Source organism: Podarcis bocagei (assembly GCF_964188305.1).
Source record: "Podarcis bocagei genome assembly, chromosome: 2".
Classification (NCBI taxonomy): domain Eukaryota; kingdom Metazoa; phylum Chordata; class Lepidosauria; order Squamata; family Lacertidae; genus Podarcis; species Podarcis bocagei.
Genome location: NC_138126.1, coordinates 69,987,604 through 70,011,331, shown reverse-complemented (window position 1 = coordinate 70,011,331; position 23,728 = coordinate 69,987,604). Strand labels below are relative to the sequence as shown.

The 23,728-nt window shown below is 43.1% G+C and overlaps 1 protein-coding gene across 1 annotated transcript; it reads left to right on the top strand.

Moving 5' to 3' along the window:
- The first annotated feature begins 314 nt into the window (after nucleotides 1–314).
- Nucleotides 315–22,786, top strand: HMGXB3 (HMG-box containing 3). Its single transcript, XM_081180732.1, has 20 exons — nucleotides 315–535; nucleotides 2,339–2,486; nucleotides 4,620–4,794; nucleotides 5,185–5,748; nucleotides 6,106–6,204; nucleotides 6,964–7,095; nucleotides 7,842–8,275; nucleotides 8,584–8,759; nucleotides 9,123–9,220; nucleotides 10,438–10,536; nucleotides 11,338–11,487; nucleotides 13,580–13,881; nucleotides 14,921–15,048; nucleotides 15,283–15,414; nucleotides 16,616–16,800; nucleotides 17,146–17,365; nucleotides 18,103–18,236; nucleotides 19,186–19,302; nucleotides 19,688–19,897; nucleotides 20,901–22,786. The coding sequence occupies exons 2-20, from the start codon at nucleotides 2,341–2,343 to the stop codon at nucleotides 21,366–21,368; spliced, it is 3,969 nt and encodes a 1,322-aa protein (XP_081036858.1). The 5' UTR covers nucleotides 315–535; nucleotides 2,339–2,340; the 3' UTR covers nucleotides 21,369–22,786.
- Nucleotides 22,787–23,728: the final 942 nt, after the last annotated feature.

Genomic DNA, 23,728 nt, shown 5'->3' with positions numbered 1-23,728 from the left:
ATCACCTTCGGGGTCCCTTCCAACTCCACAACTCTAACACCCGGCGAGCAACCACCTCGCCCTCGAGTACCACGACTTCTGCCCCTTTACAGCCGCACCAAGATTCTAGTTCTACGCCCTGAGCATCCAACAAACCTCCCTCCCGCAAGGGGCGCGATTCAACTCCATAACCTTCTCTCCTCTCCTAGATAGCCCCTCGTTTCCCTCCTCCCTCCCGCTGTTACCGTAACTCTATGGTTTTCGCCCGCGGCAATCGGCCTGCCTGCCTATTCGCCCGAACGTTCGCCGGCCCGGTGACCTATAGACCCAGGAAGAACTCTCGGGAGCAGAACTTCCGGCACGGCGCTGGTGCTTAAAGCTGTGCTCTGGAGCTGCTCTTAGCAAGGCGTTGAACAGCTATGGAGGTGTCGGGCTCCGCTGAGAGGCTTCCTCGCGAGGCGTGAGCGAAGCGGCCTGGCCGTGGCTGCCCGGTATGCGCGGACGGCGGGGCTCTTCTCCGCTGGGCTCGTATGAGCGGCTTGTCCCGCGACACCAAGTGAGTCCCGGCCAGGGCAAGTCCGGCCTCGCTCTCGCCTTCAATAGCAGAAGCGCCGGCAGAGCGGGGCGTGGAGTGTGGAGTCCCCACCCGCAAGGCTGTGGGCTGACGGGAGGGTATCGGGGGGAGCGGGGGGCTGACTTTGGGGGCCCTGCTGCTCGCATCCCCAAATGCCCACCCAGCCCCTCATTCTGTTTTCGCACGGCCAGCCAGATGACTTGGCAGGAAGCCCACAAGCGCCAGCTGAGCGCAGCGGCACCTGCCCGCTGTTTGCATCTTCTTGTAGTTTGCTGCCGTTTGCGGTTATACATCTAAGTGCAGAACGGATTCTGTTAAATAAATAAGTGTTGCTTCTGATACTGGAGAGCGTTGAGTACCCCTTGACAGCTTTATCTTGTCTGATCACATGTTAAGGCATGCCAAGTCGGTGGCCGGTGCTACATCTTGTGGTAGTGAATTCCATAGTTCATGCTTCACTCTGAAACGGAAGGTTTTGCCCAGTGCTGTTTTTCTAGAAAAAAGAGGTGCTGGTACTCACCACGAATGCCTCCTCTGTTCTCTTATAATTGCAATGGCACCTGAGAGGTGCCAGAACTGAGTTCCAGTGAGTTCTAGCTGGAAAAAAACCTCTGGTATAGCCTGTTTTGAATCTCCCACTATTTGACTGCATTGGGTGGCTCTGGGTTCTAATATTTTGAGACAGGCTCTGGTGTTTGTTTCAACTAAAAGTGGTACAACTGAAACATTCGTAAGTAGATAGGCTTCCATAAAAACAAAGTGGGGACACAATTCTGTTTGAGGCAAGTACTTCCTTTTGCATATGGCTACTACAGAGAAAGGCCCTCTTGACTTTAGTGTAAATATCCTTCCTTTATGTAACTATTAGCTATATACTGAGACTAATTTTTTATTTTGAGTATAATTACATGTATATAGGATGGCATTGTCCAGGTCCAGTACGTTTTCTCTGGGTGCACTCAAGGGTACACAGTACTGGAACCTCCCCCCCCCCATGTTAAAGGTGTACTGTAACAACTTCATGGTGAATACCGGCACCGTTTTTTTATATAAAAAAGCACTACCATTATCATTTAGTTATTTTTTTTCAAGGGAGCCACTGTAAACATAAGCTTTAAACATGTTACTGGGCAGAAAAAACCCATAAACCATTGGGGCAGATTTCAAAGTTTTAGTGCACTACAAATCACCATACTTAGTCCTCATGTTAAAGTCTCTCTTGTTTTGCTGCTGTATTCATGAATGAACAGCTGCACTTTTTAAAATGAAACATTCAACCATAATAAACCAGTTCAGATTCTAAGGGCTGCTTCAAACATAGCAATTTTATTTTCTACACCAGCATTACTTCTATGTAGGGTAATTGGATGTATGTTGCCATATGATTTACGCCCATGAGGCAATTGCAGCTGTGCACGTGTTGTACACCTGCTGTTTGATGTACCTTTGCTACATGTGCATGCAACAGAATAACGTGTAATAAGTAATATCTATGTACGAAGCAATTGTGTGTGAAATAGCTTTAGGCTTATTTTACAAATGCTCTCAATACATTGAGTGGCAGCTGCTTAGGGCTCAATTTGAGTGTCCAGTTTCAAGAGACATTTGGATCTCACAATGCCTGGAGGATGTCAGAAGTACATTCAATTTCTGTACTATGTTTTGAAAGCAATGGTTCAAACTCAGCATGGATCGTTTGATGATTGTTAGGGTTTTGATGATTGTTAGGGTTTTATGACCAGTAATGATTTGAAGAGTGTATAACTTCTTAGAATTTTTCCATAGCAATGGAAGCTCCATATGATGGCAGTGAAGTTACTGTAGTAATGGAGGAAATAGAAAGCACATACACCTTTGCTTCTCCGGTGCCATCTAAAAAGAAGAAGAAATATAGAAGTCCTGGAGATCAAGGGGAAAAGACTAAGAAGCCCAGGTGGGTGATATCTCCCTCCTAAATGGATGTATATCGTACGAAGAGCTTTCCATCTAAGATAACTTTTTTTAGTGTGCATTCCTTTTCCAAAAATGACAGCTTTTTAGAAGTCCACAAAAGTAACTAGCCTGCAAAATTTTTTGCTAGTCTGCTGGGCGAGATGGGCAGCAGAGGTGGGCCAGAAAGTTCCATCCCTCCTCTAGCAGCTTTCTGTCTTGGGAAGAGGGGGATTTCCTCCTTTTGCAGTGATTTGGTTTCTTTGCTGGGCACATACTCAACCCCTTTTCTGCTAGTCCACTCACTAGTCTGTCTTGAATTCTGTGCACTTGTCTGCACTCATCCTCTGTTAGCTAGTTAAATATTTCAGTAAAGTAGGTCTTCTTTGTAAAGAGGTAAGAAAAATCAACAGGGCCTTAGGGCTGAGAATATAAATCACTCTGCCATGGATCTTAATTGAAAACATAACATCATCACTGGAGATAAGACAGTGCCAGTGTATCTGAAAATTTGGATCTCTTTTGCTATAAGATCAGTAGGAAAGGTTAAAGTGTTGGATTTGTTCCAGAACTTAAAGTGACACCCAATAATGTCCACCTGCTTGTGCAAAGCAAATCTGCTTGCACAATGAGACCAAAAAAACCCCAAACCTCCTCTAGCACCTTGTTCCAACCCCTCAGAGTAGATTTTGTGGGAGCTTGAGCCCTACCAGTGGGGTGAAAGAAAGGAAGGAGATTCCTCCTTGCCTGAGCAGATGCCCTTTTGCTCTATGTTAGATCTCTCCCTGAAGGTACAAGGTTAGCAGGAATGTAGTGTGCCTTGTAAATTTGTGGTGGGAAAACTAAGTTTGTTTCAGAAATAATTCAAACTCTTTGAGTACTTGAGAGAACTCTTGTCTTGTTTACAGTAAAAGAACAGTTTACAGTAGCGTAGAGAATGTATTAGCTGGTCTGTAAATAAATGCTTGGATGCCCCTTGCACTCTTCTTAGGCGTGAAAAGAAAAGTGAGTTTAGGTCAGACAGTCCCTTGCCAACACTCATTCTGTCCCTCTCACAGTCATTTCCTCTGTTTTTCTCGGGTTCAGTTCCTGCAGTACTCATCTGAGTGCCAGAACAGATAATATTGTAAATGAAGGGCTTTGGGACTGAAATAGTAGGTTGAATGGGACCGGGTATGAAAGTTCAGGCTTTATGTTACATGGAATAAGCCCCTCATTGTGACTGGGTCCATGGCAACTCTAGCTCTGTGAATGATCATGACAGGCATGAAATAAAGGCCTCATGTGCAGAAGCTTCTTGCTTTTCTTCTTTGCTAATCCAGGACTCTGGCTGGGAGGGGGGAAAGCATTGCATGATACAGGATTCACCAGTGATGTAAATCTGCAGATATCCAGCAGGAAAAATAATGCATAGGAACATGGAGGTTCCATTTAGCCTTCAATAGAGCTGATTTCCATGCATGTGACCAATCCTTTTAAAAGCCATCTTACTGGCCATCCCCACATACCATAGTGATTAATTCTAAAAATTAGTCATCAGTTGTGTGGAAGAAGTACTTTTTTATCCTATTGTCAGTTTTCTGACTGGATGACCAAACTTGAGAGGGAGACAACTTCTCTCTAGGCATAGCTAGAGAGGAATGGACACATGAACTAAAGAGGGAAAAGAACAATAGTTTTCTTTAAACAAGCCTGCTTCCTAACCCACAGTTTGAAGTTGGCTTGTTTCAGGAAAAATCATGACATGGTTAATATTAAAACACAAGTTTGTTGCTCTAGATCACAAAACAAACCATGTTTAAGCAAAAGCTTCTCCTGGACAGTGAAGAGGGGAGGGCGGAGGATGCAAACTCAACGCTCACTGTGGCTCATCTTTGTCATGCTCATCTATGGCTTAGTGTGACCTCCAAATTCTCCCACTGAAGTTGCTTCCAAGTAATCATGTATAGGGTTGGACTGTTGTTTACCAAATACCTCTTTCAGTCTTAATGTGTATCTCTTTACAAAACACCTTTTTATTTTCTGAATGTTTATTTTAAAGCAAACCTGTAATTGGTGGTCCAGGTTAAGTGGATTTGTTTGCTGTCACTGTAATTTGTGACGGGCTGTAAAAGTCTGGTATTTGCTTGCTTTCCAGATCTGCATACCTTCTATATTATTATGACATATACCTGAAAGTTCAGCAGGAGCTCCCACATCTCCCCCAGTCTGAAATTAACAAGAAGATCAGTGAGAGTTGGAAGCTGCTCAGTGTGGCTGAGAAGAGTTATTATTTGGAGAAGGCCAAATTAGAAAAAGAAGGTCTAGACCCGGTAATTCATCCTAAGTAGCTTCCTTTCATGGCACCTACTAGCATGCAAATATTATGTTTTGCTATATATCGAAACCAGCAAGAAATAAAATACTTTAAGCATCATGGCCTTTTACTTGCTTTTTCTAAACTCTGCTACTTACACAGTACTGTGTTTAGAGGTAGCCAGGAATAACTTTTTTTAGTATGGAGGAGCATCTAAGTTTCATTGAGTTTCTGAAATGACTGCACACACGTTTGAGGTATGTGTGCATACCTTATCCGTATGCTTTGCTACAGATAAGGAAGTCTTGGTAGAATTTTGCTTTTGCGGCTTATTTGATATGCCAGGAATGCGTTAAAATAGCCAAACTGATGTGTCCTCATGCCCCTTGTTTGCCCTTTTCCATAGAACTCAAAGTTGTCTTCCCTGACTGCTGTGGTTCCAGACATTCCAGGTTTCCGTAAAATCCTCCCGCGTTCAGATTACATAATTATCCCCAAAGGCTCTCTCCAGGAGGAGAGAAGCAAGCAGCACTTGGAACTCTGCGTCACCCAGGGCCAAACAGCATCAGAAGGACTGACAGCTTCTACCAATGTCACAGGTGTTTCCCACAGCACTGTGCAGAACATCCTCTCTCTAGATTCCAGCCACATTGGCATTGCTGAGCAGTGCATTGCCATTGAAGGGGTTTCAGAAGACCCAGCCTCATTTGTTCAGTCAGACACAATAGAAGAAGTTGTTGCATCGGAGATCTTGTCTCATTATGTCAGACCTGATGCACACAAAGGGGCTGGAGATGTTCTCCTGGATGAAGCCTCTTTGGAAGTAAGCGATGGCTATCCCTATCAAGCAGCTAGCATGGTTATTGAAGAGACCCTGGTAAACAGTTCGGATGCCTCCAATGGGGGCAATGCTGTGGCCCAACCACAGCCTTCAGAGGGTCTCTCTGTTGTAGCTGTGGTGACCAGAAGAGTAAGTAAAGCTTTTGAAAGTTTTTTCCTCTTGGCTTTCCTTACTGGGTGATCCAGTGCATTTTTCCTGGGAAATAAATTCCACTGGTTCAATGGGACAGATACCTGATGTAATCTGCCTAGATTGCAGCCTTATCCTTGTTGCTGGTCACACTCTTGAATAATTGCAAAACAAAATTTATCCAGTAGCTTATTGAACAGATCAAGATGGCTGCATCTGTAGGTCTTAACTACCACTGCCCTGTTGTTTTGGCATACTGTGTTTTGTGAATTTTATATTAATGGGGCGGGGAGGACGTGCAGTAAAATTGCTAGAACATAGAAAACACACGCAACGTGCTTCTCTCTTCTCTTGTAGGACAGAGAAGAAAGTAATTCGTCATTGCCTACTGCACAGTTCATTATGCTACCTCTGTCAGCCCATCCTGCTTTGGAAAATCCAACATCAATCAAACTGGTCAGTAAAGGAAGCGCTGATGCCATCTCTCTTGGAAAGGCTCTTCATTTTTCATGCATTGCTTTTAGTTAGGTCTAGAACACACTAAGCCACTGTCTTATAGTGAATCAGACAATCAGTCTTTTAGAATATTACTGTTCCTCTGGATTTTCAGTTCTTTGGGTTTTCCAGTCCTTTTACAGGAGACACTGGGGTCTAAACCCAGAACCTGTGCATATATGCAACATACAGTACATGAGGTGATGAGGGTTAATCCTGCCCTCATCACCTGTGACTCCTCCAAAAATGCAACCCATGCCATAATTTGGCTTGGAAAAGGCCTCCAATAGCAGGCTACAATTCTTTTAAAACAACAACAACCTTCATTGCTGGTGAGGTTAGAACAGTTGTGGGTGTATGTCTGCCTGTGAGTATGCATCTGTGTGTTCTTTTTGTCTGTGTGGTCACTTTTGACAACTGTTTTGTGTGAATTACAGAATGTGAGCTGGGGGGTTGTTTTAAAAGTTACTCTTCTTAGCATTTTAGTATCGTCAAAAGTGAAAATGGCAGCATTGCTGGCTTATCAACCCGATAACTCTGGGTAAAATGATCTGCCTTAGTTGCCATGCAGAACAGGGATCCAAGTGAAGTAATGAGAGTGATTCTATGCTACTGTCGTGATGCAGTCTTTTAATGATGTTTGAATATGCTTAATGATAGGAAGGAAACTTCCAGTTGTGATGTAGTTCTAGCAAAATAATCCATACCCTCTCACTTCAGACAACTACCTACACCCGCAGAGGGCATGGGAATTGCACCAACCCTGGTTGTACATTCACATACGTGACCAGACACAAGCCACCCAAATGTCCAATGTGTGGGAACTTTCTGGGAGGCAAATGGATCCCAAAGGTATGTTTTCAGATTGTAGGAAATGTGACCTTGCACCTCACTTTTTGTGTTTATTCTTGGCTTTTAATGCATAAAGTAAGTAAGGCTATGGAATGGTTTATTTGTTGAAATGGTGACTCTTCAGAGCCTTTGTTCTTGGCAAGAAGTATGTGGATAGGGTTGACTCCATACTGTCAAAAATACTCAAAGCAATTTCCTTCCTTTCATAATTCTACAAGTGGAAAACTTCTTTGGGGTGTCCTTTTTCTATCTCAGGCTGAGTTGGGTCTAATAAACTGAAATCAGCCATTGCTTTCTGCTCTAACTCCTTTTAATCAACCTTGATCAACCATTCTTATTTAGTTATTTATTCAAAGATTTTATATCTCTCCTTTTGACCTATTAAATGCACATAAAAATATATAATCCATAATACAAATTAAAGCCCAAGGCACTAGTGCCTGATGAAATCAGGAATCAGTGTGTATTTCCTGTTGTTCCAAAGGTTTTTGTTTTTTTTAAAGTAAGTTTACCAATTAAAATTAGCTGAATTGCTCAAAGAAAGAAATCCTTTTTTTGTTTGTTTTTGTTTACGTGGTCTCACATCAACTTATTTGATGAGTTGATATTCTTTTCACATTTTCATCCCTGGAGAATTTTGTGTTTTCATTCTCCATGTCTGCCAATTATTATTTACTAAATGGATTTTAATGCAATATGAAATACGGTATATGTGATGCTGACTTTGAATATGCTTTGCCTTTCAGGAGAAGCAGCCTAAAGGCAAAACTGAGCCAACTTCCAGTGTGCCTTTAAAAACATTGGGGCCCCAAAAAAGTCACCAGCCATTAGCCTTGGGTCAGGCTGCGGTTCACGACAGTGCCTCCAAATCTATGCTGGAGAGCTCCGAAGCAGTTACTCAGCTTCTGAATGCTGCCCCTTCTGGGCAGCAGGTGCAGGAAACAGAATGGGAAGAAGTGATCATCTCGGAGGCGCACATCCTTGCAAACAACATGCAGCCAGAGGAGCAAGGAAGCGCCACGGCTGTTATTCAACTTCAAGAGGGCATTGTACAGGCGGAGCCTTTATTAGAACAGAAGGACAGGGAGAATGAAGGGCTGGAGGCACAGGCATTGGTAGAGGTAGCGAGTGCTGCCAGCTCCCTTTCAAATCCAGCTTCTGCCACGAAACATCCAGCAGGGTAAGTCGATTTTGAGTGAAATGTAGACATTGCATGTCTTGCACTGCTAATTACACTTTTGGCTCCAAATGATTTTCTTGGTGCGCTCCAAGGATGTTTTTGCCTCCCGGGCTTTTCAGGGCAGCTCGTTTAGCACGCTTGTATTGACACCTTTGAGTCAATGCTATCTATATTTTAGTGTCTCTTTTTTGACAGATGGCAAGCCTCAGATAAATTACAAGGCGGCCACCTTGCTTCTCAAGCAGGTTGTGACTGCCGCTGGCATAGCTGAACTGTGGAATTCTCAACTGCGTTTCTTCTCTTTTCAGAGCGGATGCTCTTGGCACTGCACCCAAAGGGCAGGAGCAGAAGAGCAAAGCCAAGCCGAAGCCTTCCTTGCTGGCCGCAGCGAGACCCACGAGGGCAATTTTGCCTGCCCCTGTCGGTGTGGCAAGAGAAACCAACACAGAGCAGCCCGCTTGCAGGCAGCCATTTACAAACAATGGTAAAACGAGGGTTACTGTTTGTGTGTGGTGAGGGAAACTGTGTTTTCTGAATGGCAGGAAATGAATTGTTGTGCCTAGAATTATGCTGGCGGGGGGTGACTGTGAGTGCCACTTAATGGTGAGAAGGCTTGGATCGTGATTTCCCATCAAAGCAGTTTTATGTTTCCAGGACTGTCAGTTTTGCAAATGCTTGTAAGAAAAGAGAGCCTGCACATTTGTGCTTTGGTCTCTTTGAGATTCAAACGTGATTTTGCTACACCACATCCCACACTGCATTTGCTAGACCAGTCAGGGTAAAATGCAACATATTGATGTGTATTGTTCACATATCTTAAATGTTCCATGCTTGTTTTTTATTTAAGAAAAAAACTCCTGTGTAAGAATCTCAGGACTGAAGCCTAGCACTCTGAAGCAGCTGGGCCAGTCTCCCTTGCAACCACCCAGTGTTGAAGAGCACAAGGTAATAGTGGTTTTTGCCTAAATTCATGCTCTTCTATTGTCTATGAATGTAATTGTTAGCATGTTACAGAATTCAGTTTTTTCATGTAAAGTGGGGGGAATTTAGTTTACATAACTCATTTAATTTCATGTGGCTTATCCTGCAAACATCAGGCTCTGACCTACAGATTTCTATTCCTTGGGCCATGAGCATGCACTTCAGGAGCTTGGAAATGCTTCTTGCATTATACTTTGCAAATGCTTCTTAAAATTAAAAAAAATACTCAGTAGCGTATGTGATACTGTGTAATCTTTTTAATTGCTTTATTATTTATCTATTTTGCACTTTAATCCCACCCTTCCTCTAAGAATCACAGACTGTATACATAGTCCCCACCCCTCCATTTTATCCTCATAACAAGGTAGCTTGACTGAGAGGATGTGTTTGGGTCAGAGTGTACAGCGGGGGTTTGAGCTGGCCTTTCCCCATCCTGGTATGACCTGCTACACTATTACGGTCTCTAGGGGAAATTTCAGTATATATATATATATATATAGAGAGAGAGAGAGAGAGAGAGAGAGTATTCTGGCCTGTTCTATTGCTAGTGAAGTCGTTTCAAGGCCAGTTCATGCTGGGAACAAGACTTGGCTTTGCTTACAACCTTCTCACCATGTGTGGTGTGAATTGTAAGATTTGTGTGTAGACTTCATAATTAATAAACTCTGCTCACATAATCCATCCACCCCAATTCTGTGGCAGACAGTTCTATGAGCTGGGCCTACTCGAGTTCAAGCATATGTTTTCAGCCTTTGTTCACTATTTATGCAGACCATAACCTATGGGAATGTTAGGCTTAATTATGGGAAAATGCTGGGGTTGCCTTCTGTCTGCAAGTTTTAGGCTGCTCCTGTGCTCCTCTGTGTGTTGCATTTACAGGCCATGCATAGTACAAACTGGCCTTCAGACAGCAATTTGCTGTATATTTACGGAAGAGTGAAAATGAATAGTAAAACATATGAATGATTTGCTTTTATTGACATGAGATGTTTCAAATTTTGTTTTGGTATATAAGCTGCCTTGGGAGGGCTTTGCTGTAAAGTAGAGACTGGTATCCTGGTGATATGTGGAGGGAAATAATCAGAAGTATGTTAGGTACAGATGACAGCCTAGTAGAATTTCCAACAGTGCATATGACTTGAGTCTTATTTTTCTCTTGCCTCCTTGATCTCCATTGAAAGCTCCGTGGCAGCACAGACAGCTCAGCGTCTCACGTCAAAGTGGTGGAGGTCAAACCAGTTGTATTCCCTTCCTATAAGTACAGCTGCACTGTAACCTTGGTGAGAATCATTTGTCACTGCAGCATCTCAGGAGAATGCAATATGTGGCTTTTTCTCTCTCTTTTGCTTTCTGTTACCAGGTGCATGGTTTTCCTCAAATGAGAACCCCTTGTCTGTTTTTAAAAGTAGGCCACAGTTTTGCTGTGGTTGATTACTGTCAAAGTTTTGAAACTTCTTATTTTAGGAACTGGCTAAGAACTGAGGCTGGTTTAGTTGTATAAACTTCCTTAACTGGTACTGACTTTTAGCTGACTTCTACTGAATGCACAAGGTGGTGTTGCCCATGCTTTGAACTGCACAGCCCCATATGAACTGGTTTCTAGGTCAGCTTCTACCTCCGTTTCCATTCATAAGCATTTGCAGTTTGATTTGCTCTGAAACATCACAGCTTCTAGTCAGAGAACATGTGTGGGTTTCACTTCTCACCCGCTGGTGGTTCATAGTAGTGCAGTGAAATGGAAAGTGTACAGGTTGTTATCTTACTTGACGTTAATCTCTTTTGAACACGGTTTTCCATGACATCTTAATGGAATTCTGCTTCTGTTTTCCCCTTCATCAAAACCAGCATCCAACCCTAACCCTGTTATGTTTGCTTGAACATCATCTAGCTAAATGGTTGCGATAATTCTTGTTAATACTGAAGCAAACAGTTTTCGGTGGTTGTTGGTATGGTGACCAATGCCATTGCTGATTTTTATGTGTTCAGGGAAAGTGGGTAGTGTAGCAAGTTCTGTAGGTCTAGTATTCTCCTGATACATGTAAAGCAGATTGGATAAATATTTGGTCTGTCTTTCTTTGTAGGACTTGGGGTTGGCCACTTTACGTGGCAGAGGGAAATGTAAGAATCCTTCTTGCAGTTATATATACACTAATCGGCACAAACCAAGGATCTGTCCCAGCTGTGGCTACAATCTTGCCAAAGATAGGGCTGAGAAAACAGCAAAATCCCTGGTGAGTTGTGGCTGGTGTTTTGTTTTTTATTACTCCTTAGAATTGAGTGTACTACTCTAGAAATCTCTTTCCTATTGGCCTGTGGTTTTGAATGTGGTGGGACCTGCTTCTGAGTAAAATTAACTAGTTGAGTTGTATGACAAATGTGTTTTGAAGCTACATTTTATAACTATTAGTTCTTGATACCATTCTGGTTTACTTTTCAGTGCTGTTTAAAGCGAGAGAAAAGTAGGCTTAATTTTGGGAAGACAAATTCCTTGGCTGCTGTGGGTTTTTTATTTTGGGTTTTTATGCTATATAAAAAATAAGGCTTTTTTTCCTGTAAAAAGGGGTGTGTGGTGGGGCAGAAGCAAGAATTCTTGGAGACTTTCAGGGGGTTGGGAAAAAATTCTGGAAAATAATTCAAGGGGGAATAATAATAATATTAATAATAATAAGAATTTATACTCTGGGCTGCTTCTAGTCTTAGCATAATTGATACGAAGTGACAGAGTTGTGCAATCTGCATTTTCTGTAAAATCTTTGTTCTGTGCTGTTGCTTTGCTGCAACTGTAACCTTTGTGAAGGGTTTGTGGATGGGTGCTGGGATCACATGCTCCATTCCTAGCTCCTCCCCTCTCATTTATGAATTATCTCTGCTGGTTAAGAGTTAACCATGAATCAGGATTTTATTGGCGCTGTTAGTTGGCAAACTACTTTGAGGGTAAGCTCTTAATCAGGGTTTGAAGCTGGCTACAAATCTTGGTTAGCAGATCAGCTAACATGATGAGCTAACTCTTACCATTGATAAAATCAGATGGTACAATTTGCATGCAGTAATGGAGAGTGTTCGGAAAGGACTGTCTGATATTGTGGCACATTCCTGAACCTTTAACCTTGGTTAAAATGCTGTGCTGTGTAATTATCTGTGATTCTGCAGTGGTCTTTTAAGGGAAAACACTGAACTGTTCCCCTTTTAATTAAGTTTTCATTGTAGCTGTCTCTTCACCTCCCCCCCCCCCCCCATCTGCCCTTCAACTTTAATATAGTGGTACCTCGGGTTACATACGCTTCAGGTTACATATGCTTCAGGTTACAGACTCCGCTAACCCAGAAATAGTACCTTGGGTTAAGAACTTTGCTTCAGGGTGAGAACAGAAATCGTGCTCCGGCGGCGCGGCAGCAGCAGGAGGCCCCATTAACTAAAGTGGTGCTTCAGGTTAAGAACAGTTTCAGGTTAAGAATGGACCTCCGAAACGAATTAAGTACTTAACCCGAGGTACCACTGCACTGCAGATTGACACACTGTTGGGGTGTAAATTCACTAAAGCAAAGCGTGTTTTGTTTTACTATCCTAAAGAGCTCCCTAGTGTTCCTTGATGTACTTAATTTCCAATTCCTTGATGTACTAAATTTGAAGCTGCACTTCTCAGACCTTCTGTAGTTAACAGGCAGCAGGTTAATAATTGAAGACTGTTTGCACATTTCGGGTGGGATTCACCTAATAAACCCTATCAGTGGAAGACCTGCACCAGGGCTACCACTTGCACAACAGGGCTTCCCCTATCTTCCCTCACAGTGCCCCCCCCCCTTGCACTAATCCCAAATTGGCACTCAGGAGGCCAGGAGAATCCCCATAACTGGGGTGGGGGGAGGGAAGAAGGGATCCTTCTTTCGGGCAAGCTGAAATGCTTGATCAGACACAACATGGCACTGAATTCCATTCTTCATACACCTGTGAGAGTGTGTGGACTCTTCCACAGTTGACCTTAGCCTTCTTTAGGTATTCAAAAGAATATGTGAGGGCTCAAACTGGGTAGGGGTGTGTGGGCTCATGGGAGGCAGCTCTGCCCCTTCATTTCCTAGCCTTAAACTATTTCTGTGCAAAGGTCTGCAGGGAGATTCTAATTGTGTTTGGCTGAATATGGTTAGAAACTCCCCTGCAATAGGGAACCCTGTGCAGTCAGGCTTTCTGTTTGAGCTGGGGTGCAGCACGCCCTTGAGAGTATTACCAAATCACTGTTTTTGTCTAGTCTTTGCATAAATAGCAGAAAATAAGATCATTTTTGAACCCACAAACATCTTGGCAGATAAAACGAATTTTTCTTTCTAGGAGGTCACCTCTAGCCCTGCAGATGTGCTGAACACCAGTGAGCCTCTAATTCAGTCCCAAAAAGAAGTCCAGCGTCAGTCCACCTTACAGCTTCTTCGCAAAGTAATACAGATACCAGAGAACGAATCAGAGCTGGCTGATGTTTTTGCACTGATTCATGAACTCAATAGTTCGCGGCTCATCCTGTCCAATATGAATGAGGAGACGGTCACCATCGAGCAGACCTCTTGGTCAAACTATTACGAGTTTCCATCATCCCAGTGCCTTCTCTGTAGCAGCCCTTTGTTCAAAGGAGGACCAAAGTGAGTGAAGAATTGCATTGATTGCCATTCTTCTCAAGCAGATGGGGGCGTGTCTCCAAATGTCACTGTACTCCCAGCTCCAGTCAGTCTGTGGCTGAGGTGGGGGGTGGGTGGGTTCTGACTCAGCAATACCTGGAGGCCGCAGGTTCCCTGCTCCTATTCTAGAGGGCTTGCTCTTTAAAAGATAATTTTTCTTGCTCTCATAACCAGTTTGTGCATTTCGAATCTTAAGTAAAGTGTAGCACCTGCATTTTAGTCATATGTGCCTCATTGGTGGTAAACAAAACTGACAAATCAAATCACATGGACAAGCTAGTCTACCAGGACTGGTAAGGCTATTGGCCGCTATGTTTGTGTGTCACTTTCTCCAGACATACCGCAGGTCCTGAAACTAGAATTATATTTCCTTCTCTCTTTTTTTTCCTTGAGAAAATGAAGTGTGATTTGAACATCCAGATTTTCTGCATCTATGTAGCCATAGTAGGGTGGAGGTGCTGTCTAAAGAGGCATTGCTATTGTGGATTCTAGATCATTTGTTCTATTTACAGGTTATGTACTAAGAAATATGATAAAGAAGCAGACAAATCTGGCTGCAGTTTTTATGCTGAGTTTTATCTGTGACATACATTTGTGTTTTTGTTTTTAGTCTGAATCTAAGAAAATATTTACTGTTGTCTTTTTATTGGCAAACCACTTAGAGATTTTATTATATTCAGTGGTATGAAATTGTTGCTTGTGAACAAACAAATATTACTTAGATTTATTATTATTTACTCATTGAATTTATATTCCGCCCTGTACCTGGAGGTCTCAGGGCAATTCACAGAATAAAATCAAAATATGAAACCACAAAATACACTTCAAACACACCATCAGCATGGCTTTCCCCTCCAACTGGAGATAACCTGTATTTTAGGCTGTGTTTAGATTTCCAGGAAGGGGTTAAGGTAACTACTTTCAGCTAAGCGTTTGATCCTACTTCTGTCTTTCCTGGTATTTCTTAAACTGAAATCAATTTCCTTTCCATCTATTGTCATAGTTCTCTTGCGGGTCCTCAAGAGTGCTGGTTGTTGACAGCTAATCGGCTGCAGGTGGTCACTGCTCAGCTCAAGGTGTGCGTGAATGTGCAGTGCTTGGCTCTCCACAGCTTCAATGATATATACACCGGTAAGAAACTGTATCAATAAACTAGTATATTGGAGCCCTAAGCTTCAAAGGAAGGTGTATAAAAGTGTGTCATGTGCATTCTGTTCTTCTGTTGTGATTTTTATGTGTTTCTTCTTCATGAGGCTGTGCTGTGTGCTTGAATGTGAACAGAGTTTCTGAACTTGGGATCTGAGCTATCTTCTGAATTTCTAAATCCATAGTAAGAGCTGTCTTTGTTTTTGTTTTCAATTGTAGGCTTGTTTAATGTGGGCAACAAGCTTTTGGTGAGCCTGGACCTTCTGTTTACAATAAGAAATCATATTAAACTCGGAGAGGATCCTAAAGTGGCAGTCAGCAGCATCTTGGAATCGGTGCAGGAGCAGACCGGTATTGATAATTCTCTTTCTCCTTCTTTTCCAACAGCTTTGCACCCTTAGTTTGCTTGGAAATAGGATGGTTTTTCTGTGAGGGGGTTTAAAGTAATTGGCTTTTTCCAACCAGCTCTTTTCAAATTAAGACTCCCCTGCACTTTATTTGATGAGCTTGTGAAAACGCCTGTTACTCATTCAGAAATCTACCCAGCAGTTGTGACTGCTGAGTCAACAGTTTTTAGCCACCATTTAACATTTTCTCCTTGAGAAAACAGTGGCGAATCAAGGACTATTTTAGCAGATTACCTGGATGCTTTATTTAATCAGCTGACTATTGTGGAATGGAGGGCTTTGTAAGAGAGATTAGTATTTTAGCCACACAGGACTATAGGCAAAAGGGCCTGTTGGTATGATGTCAGCTGAAAGACTATGAATGAATGCTTTTCCTGTGTCCCAAAATATGCAGAAGGTGAGACTACAGAACCTACCCAGCAGGATTGTCTGACGTCTTTGGATAGGGATTTGCTGGCAGTGTAAAGTTGCCTTCATTTGATCACTGGGTACTTTTTCTTCTGCTTTTCCAAGAATAGAATGTGAAAGTTACTGAATTAAGCTGACTTTCTTTTTGCTCAGCCATGGTTTCCCAGCCATTGTGACTGACTGTTGTGTCAGTGCAAGTATTCTTCTTTATGCAATAGAATGTGGAGAAGGGGGAAAGTCCTATTGTGCCGATGGTAAGCCTTGTGTGAGCACAATTATTTAGTTGAATACTGCACTATGCCTGTGAGTGGCATATTCTGGAAATGTGTTGGATTCGCTGTAGGTGTAGCTACAACTGGAGTGCAGGGGAAAGGAAGCAGTGCCTGTTTCCCAACACAGCTTTGCTGTGGGTGCAATAAGGCAGTCATACAGAGTACATAGCCTGTTCTGTTCCCTGTCATCTCTGGGGGCCTACACAGGTGGAAATATCGCAGTGTACCTGAATTAAAGGGAGCAGCATTGCTCAGATAAAATTTCTGGGTAAACTGTAATTCAAGTAGTACTTCTGTGACTTTCCAGTGAGAGTACAGAGCTGGAAAATAGGCAGCGCAGAAGTATGTTCCTTCAAGCTTAGTATTACCATTTATTCTATTGTCCTTCCCACAAAATCCCATTCTTAGGGATGACGATTGTCTGAGGCTTCCAGACTAGTTAAATGGTTCTCTTTTTATCCCTAGAGAGAAACCTGAGCACCGAGGAGCTCACTCAGCTCGAAGAACTGCTATGTAATGGCTATTGGGCCTTTGAGTGCCTCACTGTCCGAGACTACAATGATATGATCTGTGGAGTCTGTGGCATCGCACCCAAAGTTGAAATAGCCCAGAGGAATGTGGAAAATGTTTTGCTGCTGAAAAATATTGAGGTAGATTATCTTAGGCATGCGTCATACGCTCCAGTCATACCTTGAATTCTGCTGCTCGTTGTATTTGTTTGTAGTGCTACTATGTACTGGGTCAGTTTATATCATTGTTTGTTCCAAAGTAGGAAAGTGAGAAACTCTCAGCAAAATTTCTCAGGGCATTGTCTTCCGCAAACCTCTTCCTGAAGTTCTGAGAAGTGAGTGGGGAGTACTGGGACAATGATACTGTGAAATTCAAAGCGGAAAGAAGAATTGATTTCTGTGTGTGTGGAGTTGAATAGGGCATACAATTGTCTTAAAATTAAGTTATCGGTTGATATTTTTCTTCCCCTCTTCTTCCAATGCTAGTTTACTTGGCCAGAATTCTTGGCCTCTAGTGAAGTAAACGTGGAAGACTTTTGGTCCACCATGGAGACGGAAGTGATAGAGCAGGTGGCATTCCCCTCCAGCATCCCAATCACAAAGTTTGATGCCTCTATCATCTCCCCCTTCTTCCCACCACTGATGAGGGGCACCGTGGTTGTCAACACAGAGAGAGAGAAGAACCTTGAATCACATATAATGCCAGGTAACTTGTTTCTCTGGAATGGTAGCTTTATATGGTGTCCAAAAGGACACTAATAACTGAGCACTAAGGCAGGAAGTTTAGCCTTGAGAATGTGTGCTTTCAAAAAGGCTGATGGAATAGGCGAGGGCAGAGTAGAATGCCAACTCTGTATGAACACTTCTGGAAAAATATTTCCCACAGTGAGCTGCCATAGGCAAGCAATAATTTTTTTTTACGCTTTCTATCCTGTTTTGTGCCCATAGAGCCTATGCACATTGGTACAACATCTGCTAGAATACCCTTAGGTTGGCCTGCGTGCAGAAGCTTCATGTTGGCCACATTAAGGTGTAAGGAATGTTTTAAACATTATCATTTTTTCCTATGGAGCACCACATCACTGGGAAGACCTTTTAGACCAGGCATAGGCAAACTCGGCCCTCCAGTTGTTTCGGGACTACAGCTCCCATCATCCCTAGCTAACAGGACCAGTGGCCAGGGATGATGGGAATTGTAGTCTCAAAACATCTGGAGGGCCGAGTTTGCCTATGCCTGTTTCAGACAAAGGTCTTGTGCCCTCAGTTTCATCTTGCCAACTTCTGGTGCTCAGCTTAGATGCTTGATGTCTGTCATTCTAGGAATTCAGAATTTGTGAAGTGGCTTAGCTTACTGTATTCTGGTGCAAGGCAAGGACTGTTTTGTTATTTGTAGAATTAATTAAAATGTTCTCTTCTAAGTGAGAATTACACCTTGCTCTTTAGGTAATGCAAGTGTTCTAGTGAGGCTGATTCAGGACGAAACCTGTAAAATGGAGCAGATTGGTTCATACAGTGAGGAAGAACTGCAGAATTTCTTGACCCAGTGCAGCGTTCCCTGGGAGGCAGAGGACTCAAAGGTAATGGAGGTATTCTGTAAGCACATAGCAATCCGTGACTTTTGAAGTGTGTGCTGCCGCCGTGTCCTCTTGGGATTCAATTACAGAGGGAAACAGAAGCATATAGTATCACTTCAGTATGTTTGGAAAAGTAAATGGCTTGATGATAGTACTGTGCAATTCATCTTGGTATTATTGGTATTATAGCTTCATGGTATTATTGTTGTATTATCAAGAGAAGCCTCTTTTTTTTGGCATTATACAGACCAGCGTTCACCAGCCTGGTGTCCTCCAGATGTTTTGGACTACAATGGTGCTGGCTGGGACTGCATCTGGAGGGCATCAGGCTGGTGAAGGCTGGTCTGTATAATGCCAAAAAAAAGAGAGGCTTCTCTTGATAATACAACATAGTCTATAAGCTTATCTCAAAATATTCTTCTGAGGCCTTTCTTCATGTGCCTCCTCCATGAGAAGGCTGGAGGGTGGCAACACAAGAATGGGCCTTTTCTGCAGTGGCTCCCCATTTGTGGAAGGCTCTCCCCAGGGGGGTTCGCCTGGAGTCTTCATTATACACCCTTAGGCACCAGGTGAAAATGTTCCTTTGGCGGAGTCACATCCAATGCCCTTTTAATATTGGGGGGTGGTTCTTGGGTTGTTTTGTTTTTATGTTTATAATGTAGTTTGTATTTTTATATTGTGATTTTATGTTGTAACTGCTCTGAGACCTGTGGGTATGTAATGCTTAAATAACACCCAAATGTTTTCCCAAGTTGAAAACACTTCCTGGAGGTAATATATCATTTAAAAATATGAGGCTGTGATGGGAATAGGGTATTTCATGAAAAAATAAAACTGGAGAGTCTGGGGGTTTTGACCCTTGCAACCTTTACATGAACTTATAACTACACCACATTTTGTCTTCCTGTTTTGTCTCTCTCATGCTGATTTTTCTCTGTGACATATTCCGTAGGAGCAGCTGTGTCTTTCTCTTCTGGCTCTATATGATTTTGTACAGAATGGGACACAGATCAGTCAGCCCCCAGCACACTTCACTGGAGGGAAAGTCTACAAAGTCTGTCCACACCAGGTGGGAAGGATTAAAAATTGCACTAGTAAGTTTAAATAAGCCTGTTTCATAACATGGTTTGAACTCCTCCTTACGGTTCCCCAAGAAGAAGGAGGAGCATGCAGATCCCAAGATTGCTGCATCTACTTCCCTTTGCAACAAACCATAGCTTATTCATATGTCTCTGGATCAGGGAACATGCTCAGGACAGTCCATGCTCTTTTCTTGACCGTCACCCTAGAGAGAAACTTAGACTGAATATTCCTCTGTAGAATTCAAGTTGTTCATTTGAAGAGAGGCTTAAGCTATCAGGGCAGCATTTGAGAAGTTTAGGGTGGAACCTGAGAAGTGCTTCCTTATCTTCCAGTGCGTTGCACCAAATCAATTACACTTTTTATCTCCCCAGGTTGTGTGTGGCTCAAAATACATTGTGAGGGGGGAAAGCCCCCGGGACCACGTGGACCTCCTGGCCTCTTCACGCCACTGGCCACCAGTCTATGTGGTAGACTTGGCCTCCTCTGTGGCATTGTGTGCAGATATCTGCTATCCTGACTTGACTGCTCAGATGTGGGGGAGGAACCAGGGCTGCTTCTCTGACCCCATGGAGCCATTAAAGGTTAGTTGCCTTGCACCAGTGCACTGTTTTCAAAGCTAGTAAGATTATCAAGAGCAAGCTTGTCTTCTTAGGAGGTGCCTTTAAGAGAAGGTGCGAAGGTGGTGGGGACTTGTCAGGTGTTGTTTTTCAGATAACATGAGCTACAACTTCCTGAGGCATATGCTATCTTTCTGATGTTATTTTGCCTACTGTCACTACATTAAGGTCTAATTTTGAGCAATATGATTACTCTGATCAGACAGTATGGGTGTTAAACTTCTACAGTTGAGTTATCTCTGCAGTCTTCTTCTGCCTTCCTTTTTAGCTCCTACTCCCCTTTGTCCAGCTCAGTGTTTGTCGGCTTAAGCAACACATTTCAATGAGAAATGGTTCTCTGTGTGATGTGTTTTTAGAATTCATTTGTTTTTAGTTAGGCAACAAATAGAAGGCCATGCAAATTGGTAAGAATGAGAAAGACAGCCCAATATGTGTTAAACTTATTTTAACATTGCTATAACCTGGGAACCTTGCGGTGAAGGACGTCTAAGGAATTCAGTAATAACAGCAGTAATATTTTTATCCTAATTCTTCATTGTAGGAAAATCGGCCCCAAACTGGTATTACTTCTCTAAGCAATAATTTTGGGCTTTTCTCTCCCTCCCCTCTTCCTCACTGATGGGGTTATGTACATAAATATGAATACAAATGTATGTCCAGTTTCAAATGCTTGGCATGGGTTTTTATTTATATCTTAGTCCATAGCTTGGTCCATACCACACTTGTCTTGCTGTGGAAATAGTCAACTATTATTCCTGCTTTACAGATGTAGAACTGAGCATGTTAAAGTATATGATTTACTCAAGGAATCTTGGACTAATTAGAGGTTCAGATCTAGTTGCCCCTATCATACCATGCTGACTCTTCTTAAGATATTTCTCTTATTGCTTAGGCACTTCTGAAGGAGGAAGTTGCAAACATTATTCTAATACATGAAAGGTAACTTCCCCCCTTTCTCTTTCATCAGTTTGTGTCTTGCCCAGAACTTCTTGACAAACACTACAATGTAGATATGACCAGTGCTGAGCATTCCGTTCAGCATCCAGTCACCAAATCAGCGTCTCGACGAGTGGTTCACACCGGGACAGAGCAGAGCACTCAGGGGGACGCAACAGCTCAGTACCGTTCCCTCTCCGTTTGCCGGGAACTGGAACCCTATGGTGCTATCATTACAGCCATCAATGACAGCAAAACCAATAACGTCCGTCAGAGGCCTATAACCTTTGACAACGCAACGCACTATTATCTTTATAATCGCCTGATGGATTTCCTCTCCAGCCGTGAGATTGTGAACAAGCAGATTCACGAGATTGTACAAAGCTGCCAGCCAGGTGAGGTGGTGATCCGGGATACTTTGTACCGCCTAGGTGTGGCCCAGATCAAGACGGAAATGGATGAAGATGAGGAGATCCAAGGGGAGGATGGTGTTGCATAATAACATGGTCTGAGGTGGTCATTTTAGCCATAGGAAAGAGAGCTAGGCTGCAGATACTCTGGGCAGCTATCACTCAGATACGCCCCAGGCCTGAGCAGCTTTGACAGCTTATGCTGACCAAAGAGTTGTGTGCTTCCATTAAAATCTGGATTGGGTTTTTGATCTGCAGACCAGCTAGCTGAAAACAGGCAGGTTTCTCCTCTCCCCAGGAGCTACTTGAATCCCTAAGCCCGCTGGGATAGCGTGCTGAATGGGAGAAGACAAAGGGTTTCCAGTGGCCTGAAATTTGCAGAAATGGATTTGCAGAGGATCATCGAACCTGTTTTTCGAAGTGTGTATGTTGCTGGGTGTCGGGATCATAACAGGAGACGACAGGGAGCCGCAAGCTTGTGTGACTCTCCCAATATTATACCCTGAAGTGGGTGACCATAATAGATCAATGAGCATTTGGAGCCCCAGCTGCTACTTGGTTCCGTTCTGAAAAGACTTGAACTTAGACTGACTTTCAGCACCAGTCAGTGTTTGAAGGTGTGAGAACATATCTGCTCCTCTAACTCATTCTGGCCCTACCTGAGAAGCTTCTATGTTTATTTAGTGGTTGAAATCCAGAGTGAGCTGAAGTTTTAATGGCTCCGTGCATTAAGGTAAGAGCTGTTCTGCCGTAGGTTATAATTATCCTGGCTAGCATAGTTATTATAAAGGTTCTTCAGGGATTTCTGTGTTTTGGATGAAGCATCTGGATCAGGAGAGGATTTTCAGGCACTTTACATCCTATCCATGGACTTGATAGAAGATTGTCTGTTGCTATTTCTAGTAACATTTTTAAAGAGTATTTGTGCATTGGTAGTGGGATGAACACGGCCCAACATGAGATGCTTTTATTATTTCCCCAGCTGATACCTGTTAGGGAAGGTGTGCAACACTTACTGCCTGGGCTCTTTGCAAACCACTATGTATGCTCCATTTCCAACATTTACAAAACTGACTTGGGCGAATTTAATATGGTTATATTCACTCCAACACTTTGTCTTGAGGAGACCAGCATTCTTCCTCCTGTGTAATATGTTGAAATGTGGTGTGTCAACTCTTTGCATTATTACCCACTGATTCCCATTCACTCTTGCCCATCCATAAATCTGGAAAGTGAAAATGGATTTCCACTATAGCTGAAAGCAGGAAATTCTGGAACGTAGGGGAAGAGTTTCCACTGTTTTATTCAGATTTGTGGTGTGGTTTTAAAAACTTCCTTCCATGAAGGATTCTAGTGTGTATTGTGCTGTAAAACAAACCACCACCATAATGAATTTTCAAGCAAAGCTTGTGATTTGCTGTTAAAAATGCTAATTTATGAATGACACTTTTACAGTCAGTGAAAACTTTAATAAATTATCTCTTCCAGTGTTTGGAGGGTGAAACTATTTGGCCTACTGTGGAATTTGTTGTATGGCATCCTAAGGCTGTTGAAAGTGACTTGAAATACTGCTCCAAAGTTCAAGATCATAGTTACCCAAGATGTGGAAGGGAAAGGTTTTGTGAGGTCTGTATCATGTTAAGATTACCGTATTTTTCGCTCTATAACACGCACCTGACCATAACACGCACGTAGTTTTTAGAGGAGGAAAACAAGAAAAAAATATTCTAAGCGAAACAGTGGATGTATGATTTTTGTGGTTCATGCTGTGGCCACAGACATGTGATCTGACGGTGGGTTTTGGGGTAGCCCAATGCAAAAATCCTGAGGATCCATGTGGATCCATGCTTTGTAACCACGTTTTTGCGCCATTGCGGCCCCATGAAACAGTGGGTGCGTGTATTTTTTGGTGCAGGCTGTAGCCATGGACATGCTATGTGATCTGATGGTGAATTTGGGGTGACCCAGTGCAAAAATCCTGAGGATCCATGTGGATCCGTGCTTTGAAACCACGTTTTAAGTGGGGAGGGAAGGAAAAGCACTCAAGGGACAAGGAGCACACGTGGGGGGTGTGGAGAAGGATGCTGCTAATAATACAGAAGAGGCTCCTCTCCGGCTTTGCTGCTTTAAAACAAGCAGGCTCTGCGTCTCTCCCTCCTCCCCAGCAAGGAAACCACGATAGTAACCACTCTGAGACAAATCAAGAAAAATTGCGACCAACACTTTCCCCCAACAAGCGCAGTGAGGTCAACACACACACACACACAGAGAGAGAACTGACCCTAAAGTCGCAGGGCGCTGGAAGTCGCAGGGTCGCTGGGAGAGTGAACGGGAAGCAAGAGGAGAAGGAGCCCTCACACACAGAGAGACACACAGAGTGTCAATTCTAAAGTCGCAGGGGCGCAGGGAGAGTGAACGGGAAGCAAGGGGAGAAGCAGCCCTCACGCAC

Excerpts from the sequence above, each read along its gene's own strand:
- HMGXB3 (XM_081180732.1), top strand. The coding sequence starts at position 2,341 with ATGGAAGCTCCATATGATGGCAGTGAAGTTACTGTAGTAATGGAGGAA. Across the intron at positions 4,795-5,184 it reads AAAAAGAAGGTCTAGACCCG|AACTCAAAGTTGTCTTCCCT; the intron begins GTAATTCATCCT and ends CCTTTTCCATAG. Across the intron at positions 11,488-13,579 it reads AGAAAACAGCAAAATCCCTG|GAGGTCACCTCTAGCCCTGC; the intron begins GTGAGTTGTGGC and ends TTTTCTTTCTAG.